The following is a 22,766-nucleotide window of genomic DNA, read 5'->3' as shown; positions in this document are numbered from 1 at the left end:
TGAATCTTCTCTCAAGCAACTAGTACAGAACACACTTATTAACTGGATCCATCAACATGTTAATTTGTATAATTCATTTCCTACGATTCTCCCACAAATAAATGGAAATTATGCCTCTGCCTGCCCACTTCTTGCCTCCACTCACCCACCCAAAGGAGAAGCTGCTAATCTAATTAGTCAAAGCTCAATGTTCATCTGGCTGGTTTTCACTAGTAGGTAGATTATGATGCCTTCAACCTTCACTGGAACTTGGTTCCACGCCCTGGCTCCTGCAGGCAGTTAGTTAAGCCCAGGCAGTTTGGTGGGCCCCAAAGACGTGCCTGGATCTCGTAAGACTGAACCTTTTGTTCTAGGGCAGCTTCCTGGGGGTATTTTTATTAAAGTGGTATGATGATTTATTTATTTATTAAAATGGTATGATGATTTGCTATTGTTTCTTTGTATGTACTCTCCCTAAGAGCCTGCAAAAGACAGATCAGGAGACTGACATTCGCAGGTACTTGTTCATGGAACCCTCCCAACACCATTTAAACCTAACTCTAGCCTCTCCCACTGCGTTTCTCAAGGTGTGGCCCACCTACATTCTGATGGATGTGGGAGTACCTAAAAATGCAAATTCTTGAGTCCCACTCCATTCTATAAAATCAGAATCTTTGAGGCCGATGCACGTGAACATGCATTTTAATAAGCTCCCCCAGGTGACTGTTACGCAGGTGGTCCTGTGAGTTTCCAGGCAGCCTTTTGTAAAGTCCCACTGAAATGTTCCAGCCTGGCCTCACCTGTGCCTTAGCAAATTAAGGGAAGAGGCTACACTTGGGCCAGAGCTTTCAACTGAAAACAGCAGCCTCTCCAACCTCACCCCTAGCAAAGGGCCAGAGAGGCGGCCCCTACAATTAGCCAGAGGCCCCCAAGAGTCCGCTAAGTCAAGATAGAGGGCTTTGAGGTTCAGCTGCTCCTCCACTGAACCTTGAGGAGTGGGGTTTTATTCTATTAAAGTTAACACTTTAAGCATTTCTTCTTCTTCCACAGACTTCATCTTGCACAGATATCCCTACTGGAAAAACATTCTTTTCCATTCAATCTCTGCTAATGTTCCCCTTTCCTCTCCTAGCTCAAAAATAGAACACAGAAGTTTTTCCATTTTAACCATTTATTAACCATCTCATTAATATACATTAGCTTTTGAAAACAACTAGGAGTAAGGACTCAGTAAAATTCAGCTCCTAAAAATTAATTAAATATTGATTTTTCAAACTTTCTTGTTAAGATTTATGGCCAGGGCTTCAATGAACTCTCTTGTGAGCAAAATCAGCGAGGGCAGTAACTCCTAGCTAAGTTCTAACTTAGGTAATTATGGGTTTTTTTCTCCCTCTCTCTAATTCCCCTTGTAATTTTAGCCATATAAACAGAATTAAGCCTGGACAAAGGAAATAGACTCCAGGAAAAAGTGTTTTCTGAAATGCTTTTTAGTTATTTAACTTGAAGGGATCTAATTTATTTTCATTTCATTTTGTATCCCAAAAGCCTGAACAGCATTTCTGCCAACCCATAAGTAGAATCTGGCAAAGGGAGGCCTTAAATTTTGGGGACTTGGCAAGAATTACTTCAATAATCAAACTGTATGTTAATGAAATACATTATTTTGAAAGGTAAAATATCAATGAAAGAGTTGTATTTTTGTTGCTTTTATCCCGGTTTGTGTGTGTGTGCATGTGTGTAGCAGTAAATATAATAGAAACTTCTTGTAAAAAAGTTTGTAAAATTTGTAAAATCTGAATCTCTAGATCCATAGGTTCTTATGTCATTCTTACAATCAGTTAGATGGGTAGATGATTAGATAGATAGATAGATAGACTGACTTTAAAACGTATTTTTTCTTTTTAAAACAGCAACTGTTGCTTAGATTAATTTCATACTGCAAGCCATGCTTCCTGAAGGCATATGGTTCGGGGGTTGCCATAAAAAGCTGGATCTGGAGCCTTCCTTTAGAACAGAGCACTGGGTTTATGATTTAACTGTTTCTTGTTAGCAGCAGTGTATCGTGTACTCCAGAACTCAGAGATGTAACCATGGCCTTTCACATTAGAAAACAATACCTAGTAAAACTGAGCTTGATGTTATGCCCACTCTACCCAAATACCTTGCTCTGTGCTTCTGTTCCCAAGCTCCTTTGGCCTGGGGAAGTTTACCCACCCCATCTGTCCACCCTGTTAGAGAACACACAGCTCTCTTGCATCCTAGCCATTCACCACTGTGGGCCGGGGGTTGGGGGGCGGTATTTAATTCAGGTTTGACATCCCAGCCAGTGCCTAGCACAGCGTCATACACAGAGCAGGTACTCAACAAATGCCTGCTGAATTGAGGAATGAATAAATCAACTGATAAACATATCAAATGCTAGGACTTGCTGTACAAGCTTGAACACGGATTTGAGGGAAATATATATATATATATATAAAAGCAGTGTAAGAGGATGGAGGTGGAATTTGCTTAAGTACCTACAGAGGGTTTTTTTTTCCCTTGCCCATTATGACTCACTACTGCTAACTGTGAAAATTTTAGGTAATAGTGACTCTAATATTCTGCCAGCTTTGCAGGCTTTCATTGTCAAGATGAGTTCTAAATGAGGCATAAGCTCCCAAAGCAGCCGAAAACTCTGCATTACATAGAGAGGGGGAGGGAGCACTGGTCAGTAGGATTCTGATTAAACCAGTTAGTGTCATCTCTGAAGAGCTCCCACCTGCTGGTCTAGTGACTCAGAAGCACACAAAAGCACAGGACTTTAACTGGGTAAAATGACCTCTGATTGCAAAGCAATTGTGAGGTCTGGAACTTTATCTTGTTCTTTCTAGAGGATGAAAAAATCTTCTAGCGAGCTTTAACAAGCAACTCTCTATTATTATACTCATCAAGCTGAATAATAATTATATGTCCATTTATCTACCTTCCCGACTAGTTTGTTAGCCACTTGAGGGCAGAGACTGTATTCCCAAGGCCTGTGCTCCTGGCACATAGTAGGTGCTCAGTAATACTTGGTTAATAACAATTCTACACTAGTCTTAACAAAGTACAGGCTCACGGAGCTGGGAGGAACCTTAGAAATAATTTGATACAATCTCTTCATTTTCAAGATCAGAACAGCCAGAGCCAAACAAGCAAAATAACTTGCCCAGGGTCACAACATTGAACTACATCACAGGATGCTTTTTTTAAAGAATTTTTTCCCTCTCAGCCCATAACTCATGGGAAAACTCCAAGAGGGGCTTGAAACAACACTTTCACGCCTCAAGAGCTTCTTCTAAGTTAACATGCCTTTTATAAGTTACAGAACATTAACCTAAAATACATATAAAATAGAATTTAGAGGCTTTCATGTGGTCAATTTATACTGGGGGGTGAAGCTCACAATTCTCAAATTGAACTCATAAATTTAACACCTCTCATTTTTCTCTAGGGCTTTTAAGGGCTTCTTATAGTCATAGTTAAGAGATCCACCTTCTTATTCTTCGTGTAAAACCAAACTATAAAATTAAAATTTCAGTATTTTAATTGTCTGTGTGAGCCCACCAAATTAATTTGCAGCAGCAAAATAAGACGAAATTATGTAAAGCACAGGGACCAATTTATCATCCCATTACTCATGATGAATTCAACAAGCTTTTACTTCCATGTCTAGGTGACAAACATTAAAATTCCTGGTTGTCTGACTGCATCATATGAGAAATGGGACTTTCTTTTACCCCTAAACTAGCCTTCTAAAATTCCAGAAATATATGCTCTCCCATGGATGAAAAACGGGCTTGGCCGCCAGTGAGGTTTGGGAGGGGAAGTGGGTTGCCAAGAGCGAGTGGGCCGAAGGGAGATCAAAAGACCCAGGGACCCCCAGTGCCATACCAGCTCCATAGTGCAGCCTCCTCAGCTGCAGCTTCACAGGCAGTCTGAGTTTCTAATTTACTAGCACCTCTCAGTTCAGGGCGAAGTTTCCCTCGGGCCTTGATTTTCTTTTCCGTCTCTCTTTCCTCAAGATCAGGCTACTTGAGAATGGAACCTCCTGATTAATGTGTCAAGAGCCATAGACTCTCCTTAAGGGAGGGTCTCTGCCTGCTCGGGTCGCCCGGGCAGGAGCTGCCACAATGTGTTAAGTCACTAATGAAGGCCAGTGCTCAGTAATGATTTAAAGTGCCTTAATAACAGAGAGTCTTCGGATTCAGTAGCTTCTCTTCCTGCTGCCTGCAAAGCCTCCTTTACTCTCTGGCCTAACGCATCCCTGTCTGCCAAGCTTCTGTGGCAGAAAAGCGAAAAGGCAGACTTCTCCAAATACAAAATGGAATTTGAACCTGCAGATGATGGTTTTGGTTTGTGACACACTGGACTGCCTACTCATGGGCACGAATCTGTCGCTTCACATGGTTTTCCAAAACAATTTTCTAAAGTGGATCTTTAAAACACATCGGGATGAATCATTAAAACATCTCAGGGTGACGATACTCCTGGAAGGGATAAGATGCCGAAGCAGATGGAAGGCATCTATTATATGCCTCTAAGTGAGTGAATATATTTAAGCAGCTAGGCATCAGAAACTCTATCAAGTCCCTATCAGGAGGCACTGAGAAACTCCCCAGCCTTCTTTAAAAGGGAGTAATTAGTGGGACTTCCCTGGTGGTCCAATGGTTAAGAATCCGCCTTCCAATGCAGGGGACTCGGGTCCAACCCCTGGTTGGGGAACTAAGATCCCACATGCCATGGGGCAACTAAGCCCGTGCGCCACAACTACAGAGCCCATGCACCACAACTAGAGAGAAGCCTGTGCACCGCAACTAAGACCCGACGCAGCCAAAAATAAATAAATAAATAAAAATTTTAAGGGGGCAATTAGCGTCTTTTACAGAGTCTCCATACCCACTTGTGCCTGAAACACAACCTGAATGGTGCTGATGTATCTCAGGAACCTCAAGGCTTCTTCATCCAGGGACCGAGCAGGGCCTGCCCAAGGCTGGAGGTCTATATGCCACCGGGGACCCTGTAAGGAGAAACCATAGGTCAGTGTGTAAGGTATCAGGAGCTTGGGATGGGGGTGGGCAGGATGCAGAGCATCAGGGAGGCAAGACTACTAGCCGCCTGCAAAACAAACACGCTGCACTTTGTGGCAGGGAGTTGGTTCGGAGCTGCTATAGGTAAGGCCACATCAATCACAGGGAGACAAATGAGGCCTGAGAAAGCCCGGCTACCAGATTAAGCAAGAGACTGCAAAAGCTAGAGGGGATGTCTGTTTCGAGCTTCTGATCAAAGGCAAACTCCACTCGACCCCGTCAGGCTCTCTCAGCTGCGGCTTTGTATTACCCGGAGCCGCTACCCGTTGTGGAGAAAACCTCCCCTGCCTACTATGGTTTCCAAGGCTTAGAGCTTCAGAAATAGGTGCCTCCGAGGGGCCAGTTTTGTTGTCATGGTCCCATAATGCCTGAATCCTCAGGGCGCTTGGGCACCTTCCCCCCGAGCAAGCGGGGGGCAGCACCCAGAGTTCTAGACCTCAGTGCACCTGTCATCTGGACCATGCACCTGCCAACAGTCCCTGGAGCTGGCACTACCACGGCTGGCAAGGGTGGCCTTCTAGCACTGTGAGACAACCTCCAGCTTTCAGCTGAGGACACGAGGAGCTCCCAGGAGCAGGGGGATCAGAACCCTAAGCCCCCTTTTACAGCAAGGGTAGAGTGGAGGAAGGGTTGGAGGAAAGTAGTGGTGATCTAGAAGAATAAAAAATGGGGACCCCTCCAATCAAAAGGAAGCACTAGTCATAAAATCCTTGCTAGAGCTCAAGTTCCCCGCCTACAGCTGTCACCACCTGGAAACCTCCGGAGGCTCACTGTGATCCCAAAGGCAGAGTACTGCCCAGAGTGTATGATGCGGAAGGGCAGGGGCCTGGGCAGGGAGAAGCCCCAGCAGCTGGCAGGGTGAACATCTAGCGTCAGGAAAGACTCTGGGGGTCTGGGCACAGGGGTTCCTGCAGAGTGGTTAAGATGGGCCCCTAAACCCCATTTTAAGGTGAGGAAAGGGGCAGGGGAGGGTTCTGGGGACAATATAAAGGGACTGTTCATGTACACACATTGTTCTTCAGTCACGTATTGCAATGGTCTGAACGTCTGTCTCCCACCCCAAATTCCTATGTTGAAATCCTAATGCCCAGTGTGATGATGTTAGGGGGTAGGACTTTGGGGAGGTGCTCATGTCATGAGGGTGGAGCCTTCATGAATGGAATTAGTGCTGTTTTAAAAGACTCCTCATAGCTCCCTAGGCCCTAACACCATGTGAGGACACAGAGAGAAGTCAGCCATCTGCAGCCCAGAAGAGGGCCCTCACCAGAACCCAACCACGCTGGCACACCAATCTTGAACGTCCAGCCTCCAGAACTGTGAGCAATAAATTTCTGGTGTTTGTAAGCCAGCCAGTCTGTGGTATTTTGTTATGGCAGCCAGAATAGCTTAAGACAGGTATTATGGCAAGAACTGTCTGTCACCCACAAAGAAATATCGAAACAGGCTAGCCCTGAGGCACTTTAGTACATTTATGGTTTTTTTGCCCCTAAATGGGGTGGCCTAGGTTACTTGAGGTTAAACGGAAAGCAAGGAAGAGCGGGGGGCAAGCAGGTTAGTCAGTGTGGAGCCAAGTGTGTGGGCTTGGGGAAGAAGAGTACACTCTGGCACGAGGGTCAGAGATAAATGCAGACACTCTGTAAGTGGTAAGGCGTTATTCCAGGTTAGGCATTATGAGACTCATATCACTGCACCAAGTCCCGAGAACCCACAGTCTTATTGGCTAGTCAGGTCTGCACTGCCTTATGGTGGCGGAGACCCCTGCAGTCCTCTGGACTGAAAAAACCCTCACTGATTTCCCACAGGCTGTCTTTTCCTCAGGAATCCTTAAGGCAGGGACAGTTTCATGGGCACGCAACCTGCACAGTCTTAGAAGGGCTTGTGCTCGGCTCAGTGCTGACACCCTTAATAATTTTTTAACAAGAGCCTCCACATTCTTATTCTGTGCTGAGCCCTGCAAATTATGTAGTCAGTCTGCCCTGAGGGGCACCTTTTTTTGGGAAACAGGCTTTTCGTATAGCTGTTCCTGTTCTGTGAAGGTTGAGTAGGCAAAGAGACTCCAGTCAGAGAGCCTGAGAACATTAAGTAATGTATCTTCCCAGTTAATGGCTCCCACCCCCTATTTCTTTGTTCCTTCTCTAAATTAGCTGTTGACTAGCATTCAGTCAAACAATACTTATTGAGCATCAGCCACCCTGTGCCAGGCACTGGTCGGCACACGTGGGAACAACACCTGGAGGCTCCTGGGAGGTGCTCACAGTCTGGTGGGGGAGACAGATACATACAAGATAAGTTTGACAGGGAAATGCTGAAACGTTAGGGAAAGTCATTCTTTCTGGGAAATTACTTAATTATGAAATCATAAATTATAGACACACTTTAGTACAAACACCTCTTAGTTTTGCTTGGTCACACTCCTTTTGCGTCTAATGACAAAGAGTGTCTTCCCAGGTTGCCGCTGCTGTCAGCACAGCAACACAATGCTGCATGCAAGCTTGTCCAGCCCTGGGGTTTAAAACTCCCCACATGATTGTCGTGGAACCCTGACAAGTACCCTGGCACCTGGCCCAGGAGCGTCTTGATGAAAATGATAAAGTTCCCACATTATGGTTTTCCTCTAAATCAGGGATCTGTAAACTTTTTCTGTAAGAGGTCAAACAGCAAATATTTTAGGCTTTGCAGGCCATACAGTTTCTGTTGCAATTCCTCACCGCCTGTTGCAGCTCAAAGACAGTAAGTAAACAAATGGTCAGGACTGTGTTCCAATAAAACTCCATTTACAAAAACAGCCAGCAGGCTGGATTGGGCCTGCAAGGCTGTAGTTTGCTGACCCCTGCTCTACTTGATTCTCATTTGGTTGTAGACCAGCCTAGAGGAGAGTGTTTACTTGAAATAATGCAAGAGACACAGATTATGATATCTAGGTTACAAACAACTTTGTCATCTGGGTGACTGGGGAAATATCGGCCAGGTCCCAGCAGGATACAGTGGGAAGAATTTAATAGAGAGACTATTTATAATACAAAGGTGTAGGCAGAGTTTAGGAAACAAATAAGGAGTAAAGCAATACCTGTGGCTGGTAGCACCAGGGAGCCCTTACAAACCCTGAGCCTGAAGGAGCAAGGAGGGGGAGGAATTTGTGGAACCCAGAGAGGGAAACTGCACGGAGAAGGTGTTTCATAGAAGAACACAGCCAATCCCATCACATCCAGCCCTATTACATACCCACCCTAACTGTCAAATCGAAGGGGAAGCTAGAGAAGAGGGAGGCTGTGGTTGGCCCACAGGTCAGCCTAGGGGGTGCAGAGCAGGAGGAGCAGGATGGAGAGTGGCTCTAGACAGGCAAGTGGAAGGCCTCCTGCACAGCATCTCTGGAAAGAGGCACTGAGACTTGACCAGGGAGTCATTCATTCATTCAGTGGCCATTTGTGCCTCGTGCCAGGCTCTGGGTTACAATTTAATATAGGACAGAGCTGTGTACACCAATACATGCAATGAAGTTCTGCAAGAGCTCTGACTGAAATCTCTACAGGGCACAAAGGGGTCACGGAGAGAAGTACCCAAGTACCACTCCAAAATAAATGCTAGAGAATCCAAATGTAGATTATAGGAAGCAGTCTCCAATGTGAGAAGTCCAAAACTCTCATTAAAGAGACAACTTAAAAACAGTAGAAGCACTTAACCTGGGCTAACACACGAAAGTAATGTCACAGATCAGTAACAGTGAATCCATACGGTGACTCAACATGACAAAACTATAATTATCTTAAGAATCCACAAGCAGTATCCATCTTGCTATCTGATATTTCAGTTTCACTGAGCATTGACCACGACAAAGCTAAACGCGACAGCTGGAATGGTGAATAACGTAAGTTGAGGGGCCTCAGGTGGGGATATAATAGAAATACACAGCAGACAGATGCCCTCAGAAGTGCTCTGGCTTAATGCTGTGGTTGAGCTGTTTAAAAAACATTTCACATAAAGTAATGTTCTCATCGGCATCAGTGTGACAGCAGTTTGTGATTATTTCCCCAAGGAAAGCACTAGCTTTTATCATCTCTTTCAATTATCACTTGTCTTGATTCTCTAGTGCACACATCAATATTTGCCCTTCAAAGATCCCACAAACAGAATGCTCTGAGCACCTTAAAATACCCATGGTTGGTGTTTACTAGTACAAGGCAAAAAAACCCATCTTTTTCTTTTAAAAAGATTTTATCATTATGATTTTACCCTCAAACAGTTCCCTAAAATGCCAGCGTCCACTATTAGCCATGTGGTCCAAATATCAAGTGGCCAGGGCAAGGCTACCCCCCTCACTCCCAGGAGGTGGGAAGGTAGATTCCCAGTCCCTTTTGTCACCCCCACTTCCTCTTCAGGTGGGTAAAGGAGCAGCTTAAGCAGAAGGTGGTGGAGGTACAGTCACTGGGGTCATTGGGGGCTGGTCTGTCTGTCCCTGGCAGGCTGGAGCTGAAGCGTCAAATGGAGCATACACAATGCGTTGCCACAGAGGAGCGGCCAGGCTCCTGAGCCCCTGCAGGGGCGGTGGGCAGGGGCGCGGGGCGTTGTCCAATTCCTTTGCAATCTGTGGTCCGGCCCCTACCTAAACCACCAGGCCAGTCGTTCAAAGGAGCCCCTCCCACAACAAAGACAGCCATCCCAGAAAAGGCAGGGTCCCAGGTTTCTGAGGAAAGGCAGCAGCCCCCACCCCTTTTCGTCTGTGAAGGATTCATCCTGCACTTCCTCCAGGAAACATGCGTTGCAAAGTGAACTGGTTTCTAACGAGGGGAAATGTTTTGATTATACAGAAAAAAATTCCAAAAATTAACACTAAGCAAAGGATTCTATACACAACTAACTCATGTTGTTTGGGGGTTATTTTGCAGACATCTGAGCATCTCTTCCCAAAGGGTAAAAAGTGATCGCTGAGTCAGCCCAAGTTGGTGCACAGAGATGATGGATCTGGCTCTAAAGACCGCAGCAAGCACAGCCGTGCGGCTTCCACATATTTTTATAATTTATGACTTCAGCATCAAATTTGTTTCTTGAAAAAAGAAAATGATTCTTTCAAGCCAGAGAAACTGAATTCCAAGATTTTACTAATAAAAGATAATGCAAAAAATAAAGCAATCTTTTAAAATACTCTTTTGCCTACCAGCCTATATGTATGCATATAATTGAAATATATTAACTCAAGACCATAAGCCCCAAGCAAAACTGGTTGCATTAAAAAATATGTATATATATATGTACACATATATATACACACACATATAAAAGCAGAGCCACCCATGACCTGAAAAGAGAATCATCGATTCTGCCTTGTGCAAAAGCTTTCTTTGCCTTGAAATTTGGAACAGCAGCTTCCTTCTTCAGAGGCCGTTTTCCCCACACCCATGAATGACCTCATGCAGGCCACACAGAAATTGTCCAATTAGCAACAGTTCCACCATCAGTTGTACAAGCAAGTTTTGTACATGCATGTTTTTTACTTTCTTTTAAAATAAGAACCAAAGAAGAAGTCTAATGGTCCCACTCCTCTGTGTTTCAATGCTACAGTTCTTTGGGGATGAAATTGTATGATAAGTGATTTAAATAATCAGTTTCTTTATTGTGATGGATAATTGGTAGAGTGTCTGGGATATTTTTACGATGTTTCAATACTCTCAAATGCTCATTCCCACAGCTACTAAGCTCTTGAATGGTTTTAGAACCAGCAATTTTCTGCTGGGAGAGACGGCTAACAATTGATTTTCTGTGCTGTGGTTGTGCCTGTGGAAAAGAACAAGGTTGTGAGTCCTTGACTCAAACTAAACAATACGCTGAGCCTGTGCGATGAGTTGATTTTGGGAAGCCTAAGCTTTCTAGAAAAAAAAAACAAACTCAAAACAAGCAAAATCTATTTATTTGGCAATTCTGCTGCAATTCTGTGCTAATTAAGAACATCTGTCAGTAGGCAGGAAACGATTGAAGGAAATTGTTTGCTCCTTTTTAGAAGGAGAAGGGGGGCTGTGGGAGTTGTTGGGGGAGGCGGAGGCACAAAATGGTACCTGGGCAGAGCATGAATCTAGGTAAGCACCACCACTGTCTTTCTGGAATGCCCTGAGATAACCACAGTTTCTAGGACTTCGCTCGAGTGGGATTAGGGGCTCCCAGAGTCTGTGGGTGGCAGCTCACATGTCTCTCCCCACCAGTCTCATGTAACAGGACTTTCTCTCAGAATCAGTCCTGCTTTGGAAAGAGCAGGGGTCAGTTACACACTTTATTGTAACACTTAAAATTCAGGTACCCCATGCAAAAATTTCATTAAAAAAATTATCTCAGTTTCAGTTCTGGGTAACATGGATAAGCACGCCCGCACCCTGTGTCTGGCACTGAATACGGCAATAAAACCTGGACAGAATGCAGAGGGCAGCCATCTGAGGAATCTGAAAAGTAAATACTGGCAGGCAGATTGAAGGCCAGAACTCAAAAGTACCAGGAACCAGCAGTGAGGTCACCACTGTTTTTCTCCTGGTATCCCCCTCAAGCCCCGACTCAGGCAGCCGCACACTGGATGTGGACATCATTGCAGACCGAGAGCTCCAGGAGAAGCCCTCAAGTTCAGGCTCAAGGAGGGAAGGGGTCTCCTAATGCTCAGAGAAAGCAGGGGGCTTCCCCATTTCCCTCTCTCCTTGCATTTCTTTTCCTTCATTCTAGCATCCCAACTCCCAGGCAATCCCACTGCAGTGGTGGAAGCCACAGCAGGAGTCCGCAAGCAACTAAAACTCTGAGGAAAGGGAAGTTTCTTCTCTGATCTGAGGTTGTGGCCCCAAACCCTGCTGGGTATTTTCTCTCTTCTCGGGCAGCTTGGCCTTGGACGTGGACATAGTCATGGGAAGGGTGCCATAAAACACAAGCAGAGCAAAGAGTAACTAAAGTCTAGCCTTTCCAGCCAGAGGTGCAGAAATGCAGGGAGCTAGATAATACGGTCAACCCTCGGTATCTGTGGATGCGGAATACTGGGGATACTGAGGGCCGAACGTACTATGCCATTGTATAAGAGACTGGAGCATCCACAGATTTTGGTATCAGTGCACGTGCTAAAAACAATCCCCTCCCCACCCCAGATACCTAGATACTTGCATCTGCACGTGCATCTGAACCATTAGCGTATCAAAAACTTTGAGAACCAAGCTAACAGACAGACTTCCACCAGGTGCCAGACTGGCCCCTGGTGTCATGCATGTGGGACAGATCTGAAGAACACTGCAAAGATTTTGAAAACAGAACTGATACTGAAACCATAATCCATAGAAGGCTGGCTGGAACTTAAGACCTGAACCCAACCAGGTCAAGTGCCTGTAGAAACAAATATATGGACATTATCTATAGTATTTAAACATGACTCAAGAGTCTCACGATATTACATACAAAATACCCAGGATATAACCCCAAACTACTCAGCATATGAAGAATCAGGAAAATCCCAATTGGTGTGGGGAAAAGACAATCAACATATGCCAATGACATGACACAGACACTGGAATTATTTGACAAAAACTTAAAACTTAAAAAGCAACTATTACAGAAATACTCCAAGAAGTAATAGTGTACACTCTTGAAACCAACAGAAACATAGAAAGTCTCAGCAAAGAAATAGGATATATAAAGAGCCAAATGGACATTTCAGACCTGAAAAATACAAGAAACAGATGGACTCAATAGCAGAACGAATAAAACACAAAAAAGAGTCAGTGAACTTGAAGATAGATCAGTAGAGAGTATCCAATCTGAACAACAGAGAGAAAACATTATTTGAAAAAGAAATGAGGGCTTCCCTGGTGGCACAGTGGTTAAGAATCCGCCTGCCAACGCAGGGGACACGGGTTCGAGCCCTGGTCCGGGAAGATGCCACACCACAACTAAGCCCGTGCGCCACAACTACTGAGCCTGTGCTCTAGAGCCCGCGCACCACAACTCCTGAAGCCCGTGCGCCTACAGCCCATGCTCCACAACAAGAGAAGACACCGCAATGAGAAGCCTGCGCATCACAAGGAAGAGTAGCCCCCGCTCACCACAACTAGAGAAAGCCCGCACGCAGCAATGAAGACCCAATGCAGCCAAAAACAAAATAAATAAATAAATTTATTTTTTAAAAAAATGAAAAGAGCCTCAGGGACCTGTGGACAATATCAAGAGATCTAACACTCAGTTACTGGAATCCAAGAGGAGGAAGAGAAAGAATGCAGTGCAGAAAAAAATATTTAAAGGTATAATGGCTAAAAGATTCTCATATTTGACATCAGACATAAACCTAAAGATTCAAGAAGCTCAGCAAACCCCTAACAGAAAGACACAAAGAAATCTATGCCCATACACATCTTAATCAAACTGCTGAAAACTAAAGACACTGACAACAACAAAAAGCTCAGTCTCTTTAATCTTGTGATAGACTTAATAGTGGGCCAGGGTCCAAATGGCTAGATGGGAAAGGCAGAGCCAGCTGAGCTCAAAAGGGCTTCTTACCCTGAGGTCCCCTCCCTGTCAAGGCCCAGTCCCACCTCCCCAAGTCCATCTGCTAAATGTCTTTGGCAGCAGAAAGCACACATACTGAAACCCAAATCCAGAGCACATTGTGAATCCCTTCCCCATCAATCTGCCGCCTCTGCAACATTACACAGAGCGTAGGCTGGGAAGCAAGGGAACCAGAAATCAAGTCAACTCTGACAAGAAAAAATGCACTATCATTCAAGCAGATAGCTTTTAGGAAGAAATTTTTTAAATAAAATAAAAAATAAAAGGACAAGGAGGAATAAATGCTCAGCTCTGGATTTATTCTCTAAGTTATCCTGGTAAGTTGGAAAGAAATGCCAAACTAATTTGAGTTGGGTTTTGTTCTTAAACTGACATCTTTAAATTCACTGTGTTTTCTGTGTGTGGCAAAACAGTTCAAGTCTGGGTGAGATTGAAACACACAAAGGGATGGTGAAGAGAATAAAATATATAATGTATTTTAGGTTTTTATCATTGACAACAGAAAGAGAAGCCAAATTCCTGGAGTAGATCCAGTGAAATGCAGAGGTTTTCATTCATTTTCATGATATAGAAACTATATAACATCTGCATACACAGTAGGCACTCAAATGTCAAATCATGGATCTCACTAGGGTTACACATCAACCATGAAAGGAAGGGAGGAGTTTCATTTGTCTTATGCAAGTAAGATTATACAAGACTGTTTGCCTAAGAAAGCAAAAAGGAATGTAGAAACAGCACTTATCACATTTTTAAGGATTCTCTCTCTCTCTCTCTCTCTCTCTCTCTCTGGCACACACACACCCCTCCACATACATGCACACTGTATTCAAAACATATAAGTTACCCAGACTTGGGACTCAGAATCTTAGAAGCTTAACATCATCTGAATCAACATCAATCTGTTATGAGGTCATGGATTTACTTCAGTTTGAAAACTCCAGCCAGTTAGTATCCCCCAAGTTATTTACCAGTTCCCAAAACATGACCCTCTCAAAATGGAAGGTCTGCAGGACCCCTATAAACCCATTTCAAGGATTCTTTTTTTTTCTTTTTAACATCTTTATTGGAGTATAATTGCTTTACAATGGTGTGTTATTTCAAGGATTCTTGAATCCTGAGAAGCTGCCAAAGCCAAAGGAGACATGGAGTTAGCAGAGGGCAGGGAGAACAGGAAAACCACCAGGAGGGAGGGAGAGGAATAGAGAAGGGAAACAAGAAAGTGGGGGGCATGAGAGGAAAAGGGGTTGCTCCCCCAATGCCTGCTCAGCAATCTCCATCCTCCCCACAAGTTCACCTGGGACCCAGGGTTGTACAATAAGTGGTACCCAGGACTCTTTGGTGGCTCTCATGAGCCACATGAGTCCTCAAACCTCATGCCAAACCACAAGTCCCCCCCATGGGTTCCCTCAGTGTGATCCTGAGGCTGCCAGTCACGTCCATGCAGATGCCTCCCTAGCCTCTCAGCCTCCGAACCTCTAAAGAGGCTCTGTGGCACAATGTTGAGCAGAAAGCCTGTCAGTGGCAAGGCTCAGTGCTGCTGAGCAGTTTCACAGGGAAAGTGTTTCAGTTCTACAGTCTAAACAAGACATGATTTTTATTACCAAAAAGAATTAAAATGCGTCATCCAGCATCACCAAGTGCAGGGAGATGGGGATCATGGCAAAAAGAATGCATCCCAGAGGCCACATCTGAGATGCAGAGCTGCAGCATCCAATAGCCACCCCGCAGGCTGACAGGGGGAACAGCAGCTGCATGTGGCACAATGCATAGATGGGACACAAAGCCATCCCTGGAAATCAACCAGACACACTGGATGATGCTTGGGTAGCCTCCTTTGAAAAAGGACATAGCAAGCAAGACAAGGTGCTTTGCCGTGAGTAGGACAGCCGAGGGTGGGTGGGACAGAAAGAGGAAAATGGGGTTCAGGACCCCAGAAAAACCACACACCACGGTTCAAGGGTATCATCAGTTTCCTGATGAGGCTGTCATATCCCACTGACTATAAGCCATCGGTTGCACACAACTATTTATGTATGTATATGTGTACGTGTGTATGTATGCATATATGTGTTTCTCAGTTTTAAGTGTCTGTTCATTCATTATTAACTGTCACCTTTATATTGTCCATATATACTGTCCATATTGCCACTCTCTGGCCCTTTTGATTATGATATAGTATCTGGTAGCCTAAGTGAATCCTACTGACAATTAGAGATAAGACTCTGGTTCTGGGACATTCCTCACATGATTCTATATTTATAGAACATTTTTCTGTCTGAGTGCACTGTAAGTTATAGTGTCTGACAAGTAGAAGCAGCCCAATAAATGTTTCTTTTTCATCTGTGGGAGGCTGCCAGCAGTGTAAAACAAGGCAGAGAGAGAGCTGGCTGGACAACTCTGGAACCAAAAGCACTTTAAGCTTCAAACCTAAATGGAAGCTTATCATTAACTGGCCCTTTTCAGGAACACGAAGAATTGCCGAAGGAAGCAGACCTTTTCGGAGGTCAATTATTACCGGGTTTGTAACTCTCTGAACTGAGAGTTCTTTGGTGAAAGAGAAAGGGACTCTCAAAGGTTAGAAGTGAAGCTGCCAAAGTGTCATCTGACCTTGGCCCAGTTCCCTTTCCCCATCTCAAACTGGAAATAACAAGAGTAAAGGGGACAGATTGTGAAAATAAATACAGCAGATCTAAACTGATGAAAAATGTTGACCATATTTCTTAATTGTATGAGAAAGGAGCACTAACACTCCTTGCATTAAAGAAAAACAAGCAAACTTCCATCCACAGGAAGAGCTTTAAAAATAAACAAGTTATAGAATTCAGAAGACAGAAACTATTTCTAGCCTTAAATTTTATTTGTTTCATACTAATAGAGAATCACTGTATTCTAAAAGACCTAAAGAGTGATCTAGACCAACTCCTTTATATTATAATTGAAGAAAATGAAGCTTAGAGATGTGAAGTGACATACAAGTCACACAGGTAGGAGGAGGAGGGCTGCGACTTGGACCCATACCTCTAGGCTGCTAGTCCCATCGTTGCTCTGCTACACCATGCTGCCTTCATCCCAGGTCCAAGAGTTTTATCTTCCCCATATCTAGTTTTACTGTTAAGACAGACATTTTGGGCTTCCCTGGTGGCGCAGTGGTTGAGAGTCCGCCTGCTGATGCAGGGGACACGGGTTCGTGCCCTGGTCCAGGAAGATCCCACATGCCATGGAGCAGCTGGGCCCGTGAGCCATGGCTGCTAAGCCTGCGCGTCCGGAGCCTGTGCTCCACAACGGGAGAAGCCACAACAGTGAGAGGCCCGCGTACCGCAAAAAAAAAAGATAGACATTTTACGCCCAAGAGCAACTTAGAAGGGATTCCCAGGTGAAAACCACAATGGCTGTCTTGCACTTACACACTCATTGATGCAAGGGGTAACAAACTTATGAAATTCTTCATCCATAAGATGTGGAATATACTAAAAAATTCACCAGTGGCTCTGAAAATGTCATGGACGATGAATCCTCAGTGAGTTAAAAAGGAGGATTAGAAAAGATTCAGGCCTCTCTGATGAATGACAATGGTATATCTAAGTTGAGGCAAGGGCATCTTGAGTCCCTGAATGACAGCAAGAAGGTGAGATCTTGCCTCTCACCTCCCTCCCCAACCCACACTGGGAATACAGCATGAGTGATAAATATTTCTTCTTTTAACCTACTGAAATTTTGATGATGTTTGTTACTGCAGTATAACCTAGCCTATTCTGACTGATACAGGTCCCTAAAAGGCACTGGGTAAAAGATGGTTATCATTATTATAAACGCATCCCCACAGAACCTTCCCAATGCCATGCCGTCAAGGACTGAATGGTAGGCTAGAATGGATGATTGGTCTTATGGAGATTCTCCCATAAGGAAAAAAAAGGAAGTGTAACCAATGACAATTCATTGCCAAGACAAGACTCAGGGAAGTTAGGAAGTGCTCAGATAAAGACCATAAGGACACTGATTACAAAACAGATCCTACTCTCTGGTCTGTTTCCTAAAAGCATCTTGCCCCTAACATGCCAGGCCAGGCCTTTTCCCTCCTACCCAGAATTCTCTCTCTTATTCCCTAGTCAGTTCAAATTCCACTTATTCTTCTGGATCCAGTTTTAGTCCCACATACTTCCCCCAAATTTCCTAATCACTCAAGCCTCTACTATACACAAAATAAATTATGCAAAGCTGGATCTTCAGCAACTATTGCTTGTACTTCTCATTTATACTAAATCAGATGTTTGCTATAATTTGTTTCAAGTGTGTCAATCTTGTTTCTCAAACCAGACTACAAGTCTTGTGAGGACACCATGTGTTTTATTTCTTTTGCAGTCCCCCAGAGATATTATTCCAAGGGACATTTTTACATTGATTTAAATGCCAGGGAGGAAAGAACATGATAGCATTCTTAGGATTAAGGACAATTTTTTTAATACTTTTGAAGAAAGTAGGGAAATTCACTAGCTGGGCTTTATAGTAATATCTTAATCTAGCTAAACATAAATACTATTTATTGAGGTGGAAATAAATTATTATCAACCTTAAATGTCTTTGATTCAAATTAAAATAAAAACAGAGATGACAAGAAGTTTAGCAGGAATTCTGACAGAAACTTTAAGAAAGCATTGTTGAAAAAAAATAAAGAAAGCATTGTTGAGAATTTAAGCCATTTCATTCAAAATTAACATTTGTTTTGGTACATATATACAATGGAATATTACTCAGCCATAAAAAGAATGAGATAATGCCATTTGCAGCAACATGGATGGACCTAGAGATTACCATACTAAGTGAAATAAGTCAGACAAAGACAAATATATGATATCACTTATATGTGGACTCTAAAAAAATGATACAAATGAACTTACTTATGAAACAGAAATAGAGTCACAGATGTAGAAAACAAACTTATGGTTAACAGGGGGTAAGGCGGGGAGGGATAAATTGGGAGATTGGGATTGATATATACACGCTACTATATATAAAATAGATAAATAGGGCTTCCGTGGTGGCGCAGTGGTTGAGAGTCCGTCTGCCAATGCAGGGGACGCGGGTTCGTGCCCTGGTCCGGGAAGATCCCACATGCTGCGGAGCAGCTAGGCCCATGAGCCATGGCCGCTGAGCCTGAGCGTCCGGAGCCTGTGCTCCGCAACGGGAGAGGCCACAGCAGTGAGAGACCCACGTACCGCAAAAAAATAAAATAAAATAGATAACTAATAAGGACCTGCTCTATGGCACGGGGAATTCTACTCGATACTCGGTAATGGCCTATATGGGAAAAGAATCTAAAAAAGAGTGGATATATGTATATGTATACATGATTCACGTTGCTGTACACCTGGAACTAACACAACATTATAAATCAGCTATGCTCCAATAAAAATTTTAAAAAATATTCAGAGATCCTGCAGATTAAGGGGAGGCTCCTCATGTCCTGGGTTAAAGAAGTAATTTTTCATCTCTGGAGACTTGGGTTCAAACCTCACTGAACCCAAAAGAGAAAACAGGTTTTGTGACCTCAGTCCATCCCACAATTTGTCACCATCCAGCAGAAGCAAAATCCTTCCTGAAAGCCATTAATCAAAGAAAGTGGAGTCATCAGAGCTTAGGATTTATGGGATGTGGGGAAGCTAAGAGGCTACAGGTGACACTGTCAGCCTAGTTAGAAATGGGATCTAGGACACAGGCTCAAAGGTGGATAAAGGTACAGATGATAACATTACCTATACTTTCACTCCCCCCTCCTCCACCTCTGGCAACCATCCACCTACATTGTATCTCTGGAGCTTTACCCATTCTGGACATTTCACATAAATGGAATCATACAATGTAAAAAAAAAAAAAATTCTGTTAAATCAAAAGAAAAAATTTAGAGATTCTGAAGGTAAAAAAATTAACAATTGTTTTGATAGAAGGGTAAGCTGGAACAAAGTGAGAGAGTGGCATTGACATATATACACTACCAAATGTGAAATAGCTAGCTAGTGGGAAGTAGCTGCATAGCACAGGGAGATCGGCTGGGTAGGTGCTTTGTGACCACCTAGGGGGGTGGGATAGGGAGGGTGGGAAGGAGACGCAAGAGGGCGGGGATATAAAAAAAATTTTTTAATTAACATTTGTTTTGATAGATTAAAAGGTTAATTAATATTTATATACTGGTTATAAAATTTAAGTTAAATCTGTACATATTCTATATCTTGAAATCACAGTTAGCTTTTATCCAAATCTATTTGTTAACAAGAGCACAGAGCTTTTCTATAAAATTGAACGTTTTTTTCATAATTCTAAAGATTGTTGGCACGTAACCTTGAAACTATAAATATTTGTTATTGTAAATTTTGTTAAATGCAGAAAAATTAAATGCTCAGGTAAAGGTGAAAACTATGTTTGCCATGGGAGGTTGATTCCACAGAGCCTTGTAGAGATTGACCTTCTGCTCATAACTGCCCTGATCTAGTTCTAATCATTCAATCTGTACAACAATGCTGTGTAGATCCTCTTCTTTCAAATTAATTAATTTATTTATTTATTTTTGGCTGCGTTGGGTCTTTGTTGCTGAGGGTGGGCTTTCTCTAGTTGCAGCGAGAGGGGGCTACTCTTTGTTGTCAGTATTTACTCTACCTGTGTACTCCTGCTGCTACCAGTTTAGTCATATTTTTACCAGGAGTCATTTGATTTGTTCCCAAACCAGTTTATATCAGTTGTACAAGTTACTGAAATTATATAATTTAATTAAAATTTAGGTAAAATGATGAAATTGTGCACAGAAAGAAAACGGGTTCTCTTTTCTATAAAAACCAAGTCGAGAAAAGCTAGGTGCTCTTTTTAAATACTGTTGCGGGTTAGGCATGGGTGAAGTAACTGTAAAAGAGAATAACAAAATCACTAAAATCTAGAGATGTTCGGCACTCAGATTGCTTCACAAGTGTCAAATTCTTGCTCTACTTTAAAGAAACCAAAACTGAAAATGGTGGGTTATGCAGTTCATGGGTTTTTGCAAGAGACCAGAACTCCAGCAGGGGCTCATACTCAGAACAAAAGACTGGCAAAAGAATGCACTTGCATATGTTTTAAGTTAAAATAGGCTGTGTGTATACTTTTGGGGATTCTCTATTTTAACCACCTTCTATGTAACTAACCAATTACTGTGAACTGGTGACTATGGATATGGGCCCACTTGCTAATTATATCGTTTTAGAGATTCCATAAGTGCATAGTTAGAGAGTGCAACGTTACCAATTAGCTTAGATGCTGGACTAACGATGGTGAATAGCTAGAGAAATATAAACATAAAGCAGGACTGTAAACAAGGCAGAGGACTGGAAGAGATGACCCATAACATAATAAACATAAGCTTCTCAAGAGGCTATGAATTTTTCTGCCTTAAAAATTTTTTTTAGCATTCAATATTTTAACAGCATGGAACATGCACTTATTTACAAATGAAAAAACATAAAAATCAATACCAGGGAGGAACCATTGGCTGCTATTCTGAAAACAAAACCTGGCTCTTCTTCAAGGTGTAGCCTGAGACCCCGGAGAGCAGAAGAGGCCATCAGTAGGATTGGTAATACCTCTCAGCACCGTATCTCAACACCAGGCCTCACCTGGGCTGGTCCCGACTCTACAGGCTGTTAACCAGGACTCCGAGTTCCACCTTCTGAGGAAGCTCAGCCCAGCCAGCAGTGAGATGATTCCAGCAGACAAAAGCCCATCACACGGGGGCACCCCTCAGTTAGAGACGAACACTAGTTATTGAAACATTTATCCCAACTTTAGGAATCAACCGTCCCAACCATAATGGAACCTGTCTTAACCCAGCACTCACACCTCCCTCAGGGAGGAGGTCTGGGGTATGGGAGGCTGAGGCATTTGTATTCTGAAAACGCCATGAATGATTCTGATCCACTCTCAAAAGAAGAATTTTTGTGAGGCCCATGAACCCCCTGAAATCAACTGTAAACAAATGTGTATGCAAACAGATGTTCAGTATTCTGGAATGCTTATCCATAGCTTTCATCTAATTGTTTTCATCAAATTTTCATAACTCAAAAATTGTGAAGACTCATTGTTCTGAACTTGATTCTAGTCTTCACCTCACTAGTTGTCTACACAATCCTGAGGAAATCTGAGAAGCTGAAGACAAGCATTCCCTGTACAGAGCCTTCCTGTTATATTTCTCTTTTTTGCTCTAATTTTTTTTCCTCCAAACTCCAATCTGTTCCTATTTCTTCACTTCTATTTTTAAATTGAAAATTTTTGGCTTCAAAATAACTATAATCTAAGAACTCCTCCAATAAAAGACACAGAAAATTAAATTTCCAATTTCCCTTACTCCACTTCTCCCACTCTTTTTTTTTTTTTTTTTTTTTTTTTTTTTGCGGTACGCAGGCCTCTCACTGTTGTGGCCTCTCCCGTTGTGGAGCACAGGCTCCAGACGCGCAGGCTCAGTAGCCATGGCTCACGGGCCTAGCCGCTCCGCGGCATGTGGGATCTTCCTGGACCGGGCACGAACCCCTGTCCCCTGCATCAGCAGGCGGACTCTCAACCACTGCGCCACCAGGGAAGTCCTCTCCCACTCTTGTATGGTTTTGTTACTGAAACTTTTTTTAAAACCTTAAGAGAACTTTTGCTCTGTTTTTCCTATTAGGTTAATGACTTGACCAAACATATGTGCCTTTATTTTAATTATCAGCATCCTGGCTTGCCTATATTTTTAAAATAACAAATTATACATAGAGATAGTACTCATAACAAGGAAGGATACAATGTTGTATGTGTTAAACAGGCTCCGATCTGTGCTGGTGGTTTGCTTTTATAAGTAAGAACATTCTCTGTCCAGGAGGAAGGCCTAGGCACTCAGATTTTCCAAAACAATTCTCTGTATCCAGGGTACCCAAAGAAATTCAAGCACTTCAGTTTCAAAACTCAGTTTCAAAACTCAGGAGCTGTCTGCTCCTGACTGAGGTTAATGTCCTCTAAGTGCACATTAGTTAAATAAGCCATTTTTTACTATTTCTGTACAAAATGAATATTCACTATTCAAAAGAACATGACCTATCATAATTATATAATCAGTTCAAATTTGTTCTTAAGTAATGTAAGGCATGCTTGAAAATTCCAACCTGATAA

The 22,766-nt window shown here is 43.0% G+C and overlaps 1 protein-coding gene and 1 long non-coding RNA gene across 7 annotated transcripts in view; one reads left to right on the top strand and one right to left on the bottom strand.

The window, feature by feature from the left end:
* METTL24 (methyltransferase like 24) overlaps positions 1-22,766 on the bottom strand; it is a 173,100-nt gene that overhangs the window by 133,650 nt on the left and 16,684 nt on the right. For 4 of the 6 annotated variants that reach the window (XM_060030105.1, XM_060030103.1, XM_060030100.1 and 1 more), the window contains exon 2: positions 4,904-5,020. In XM_060030105.1, the coding sequence (XP_059886088.1) occupies positions 4,904-5,020 (117 nt within the window). The remainder of the gene's footprint in view (positions 1-4,903; positions 5,021-22,766) is intronic. The other 2 variants (XM_060030101.1, XM_060030102.1) reach the window with 1 other exon arrangement.
* On the top strand, positions 6,315-10,173 carry LOC132437318 (uncharacterized). Its single transcript, XR_009522002.1, has 3 exons — positions 6,315-6,406; positions 8,899-8,955; positions 9,974-10,173. It is a non-coding gene; the product is annotated as an uncharacterized lncRNA (long non-coding RNA).

This window comes from Delphinus delphis, chromosome 14 (genome assembly GCF_949987515.2).
Source record: "Delphinus delphis chromosome 14, mDelDel1.2, whole genome shotgun sequence".
NCBI lineage: Eukaryota > Metazoa > Chordata > Mammalia > Artiodactyla > Delphinidae > Delphinus > Delphinus delphis.
The sequence above is the reverse complement of the archived record's forward strand: the minus strand, read 5'-3'. Positions and strand labels throughout refer to the sequence as shown.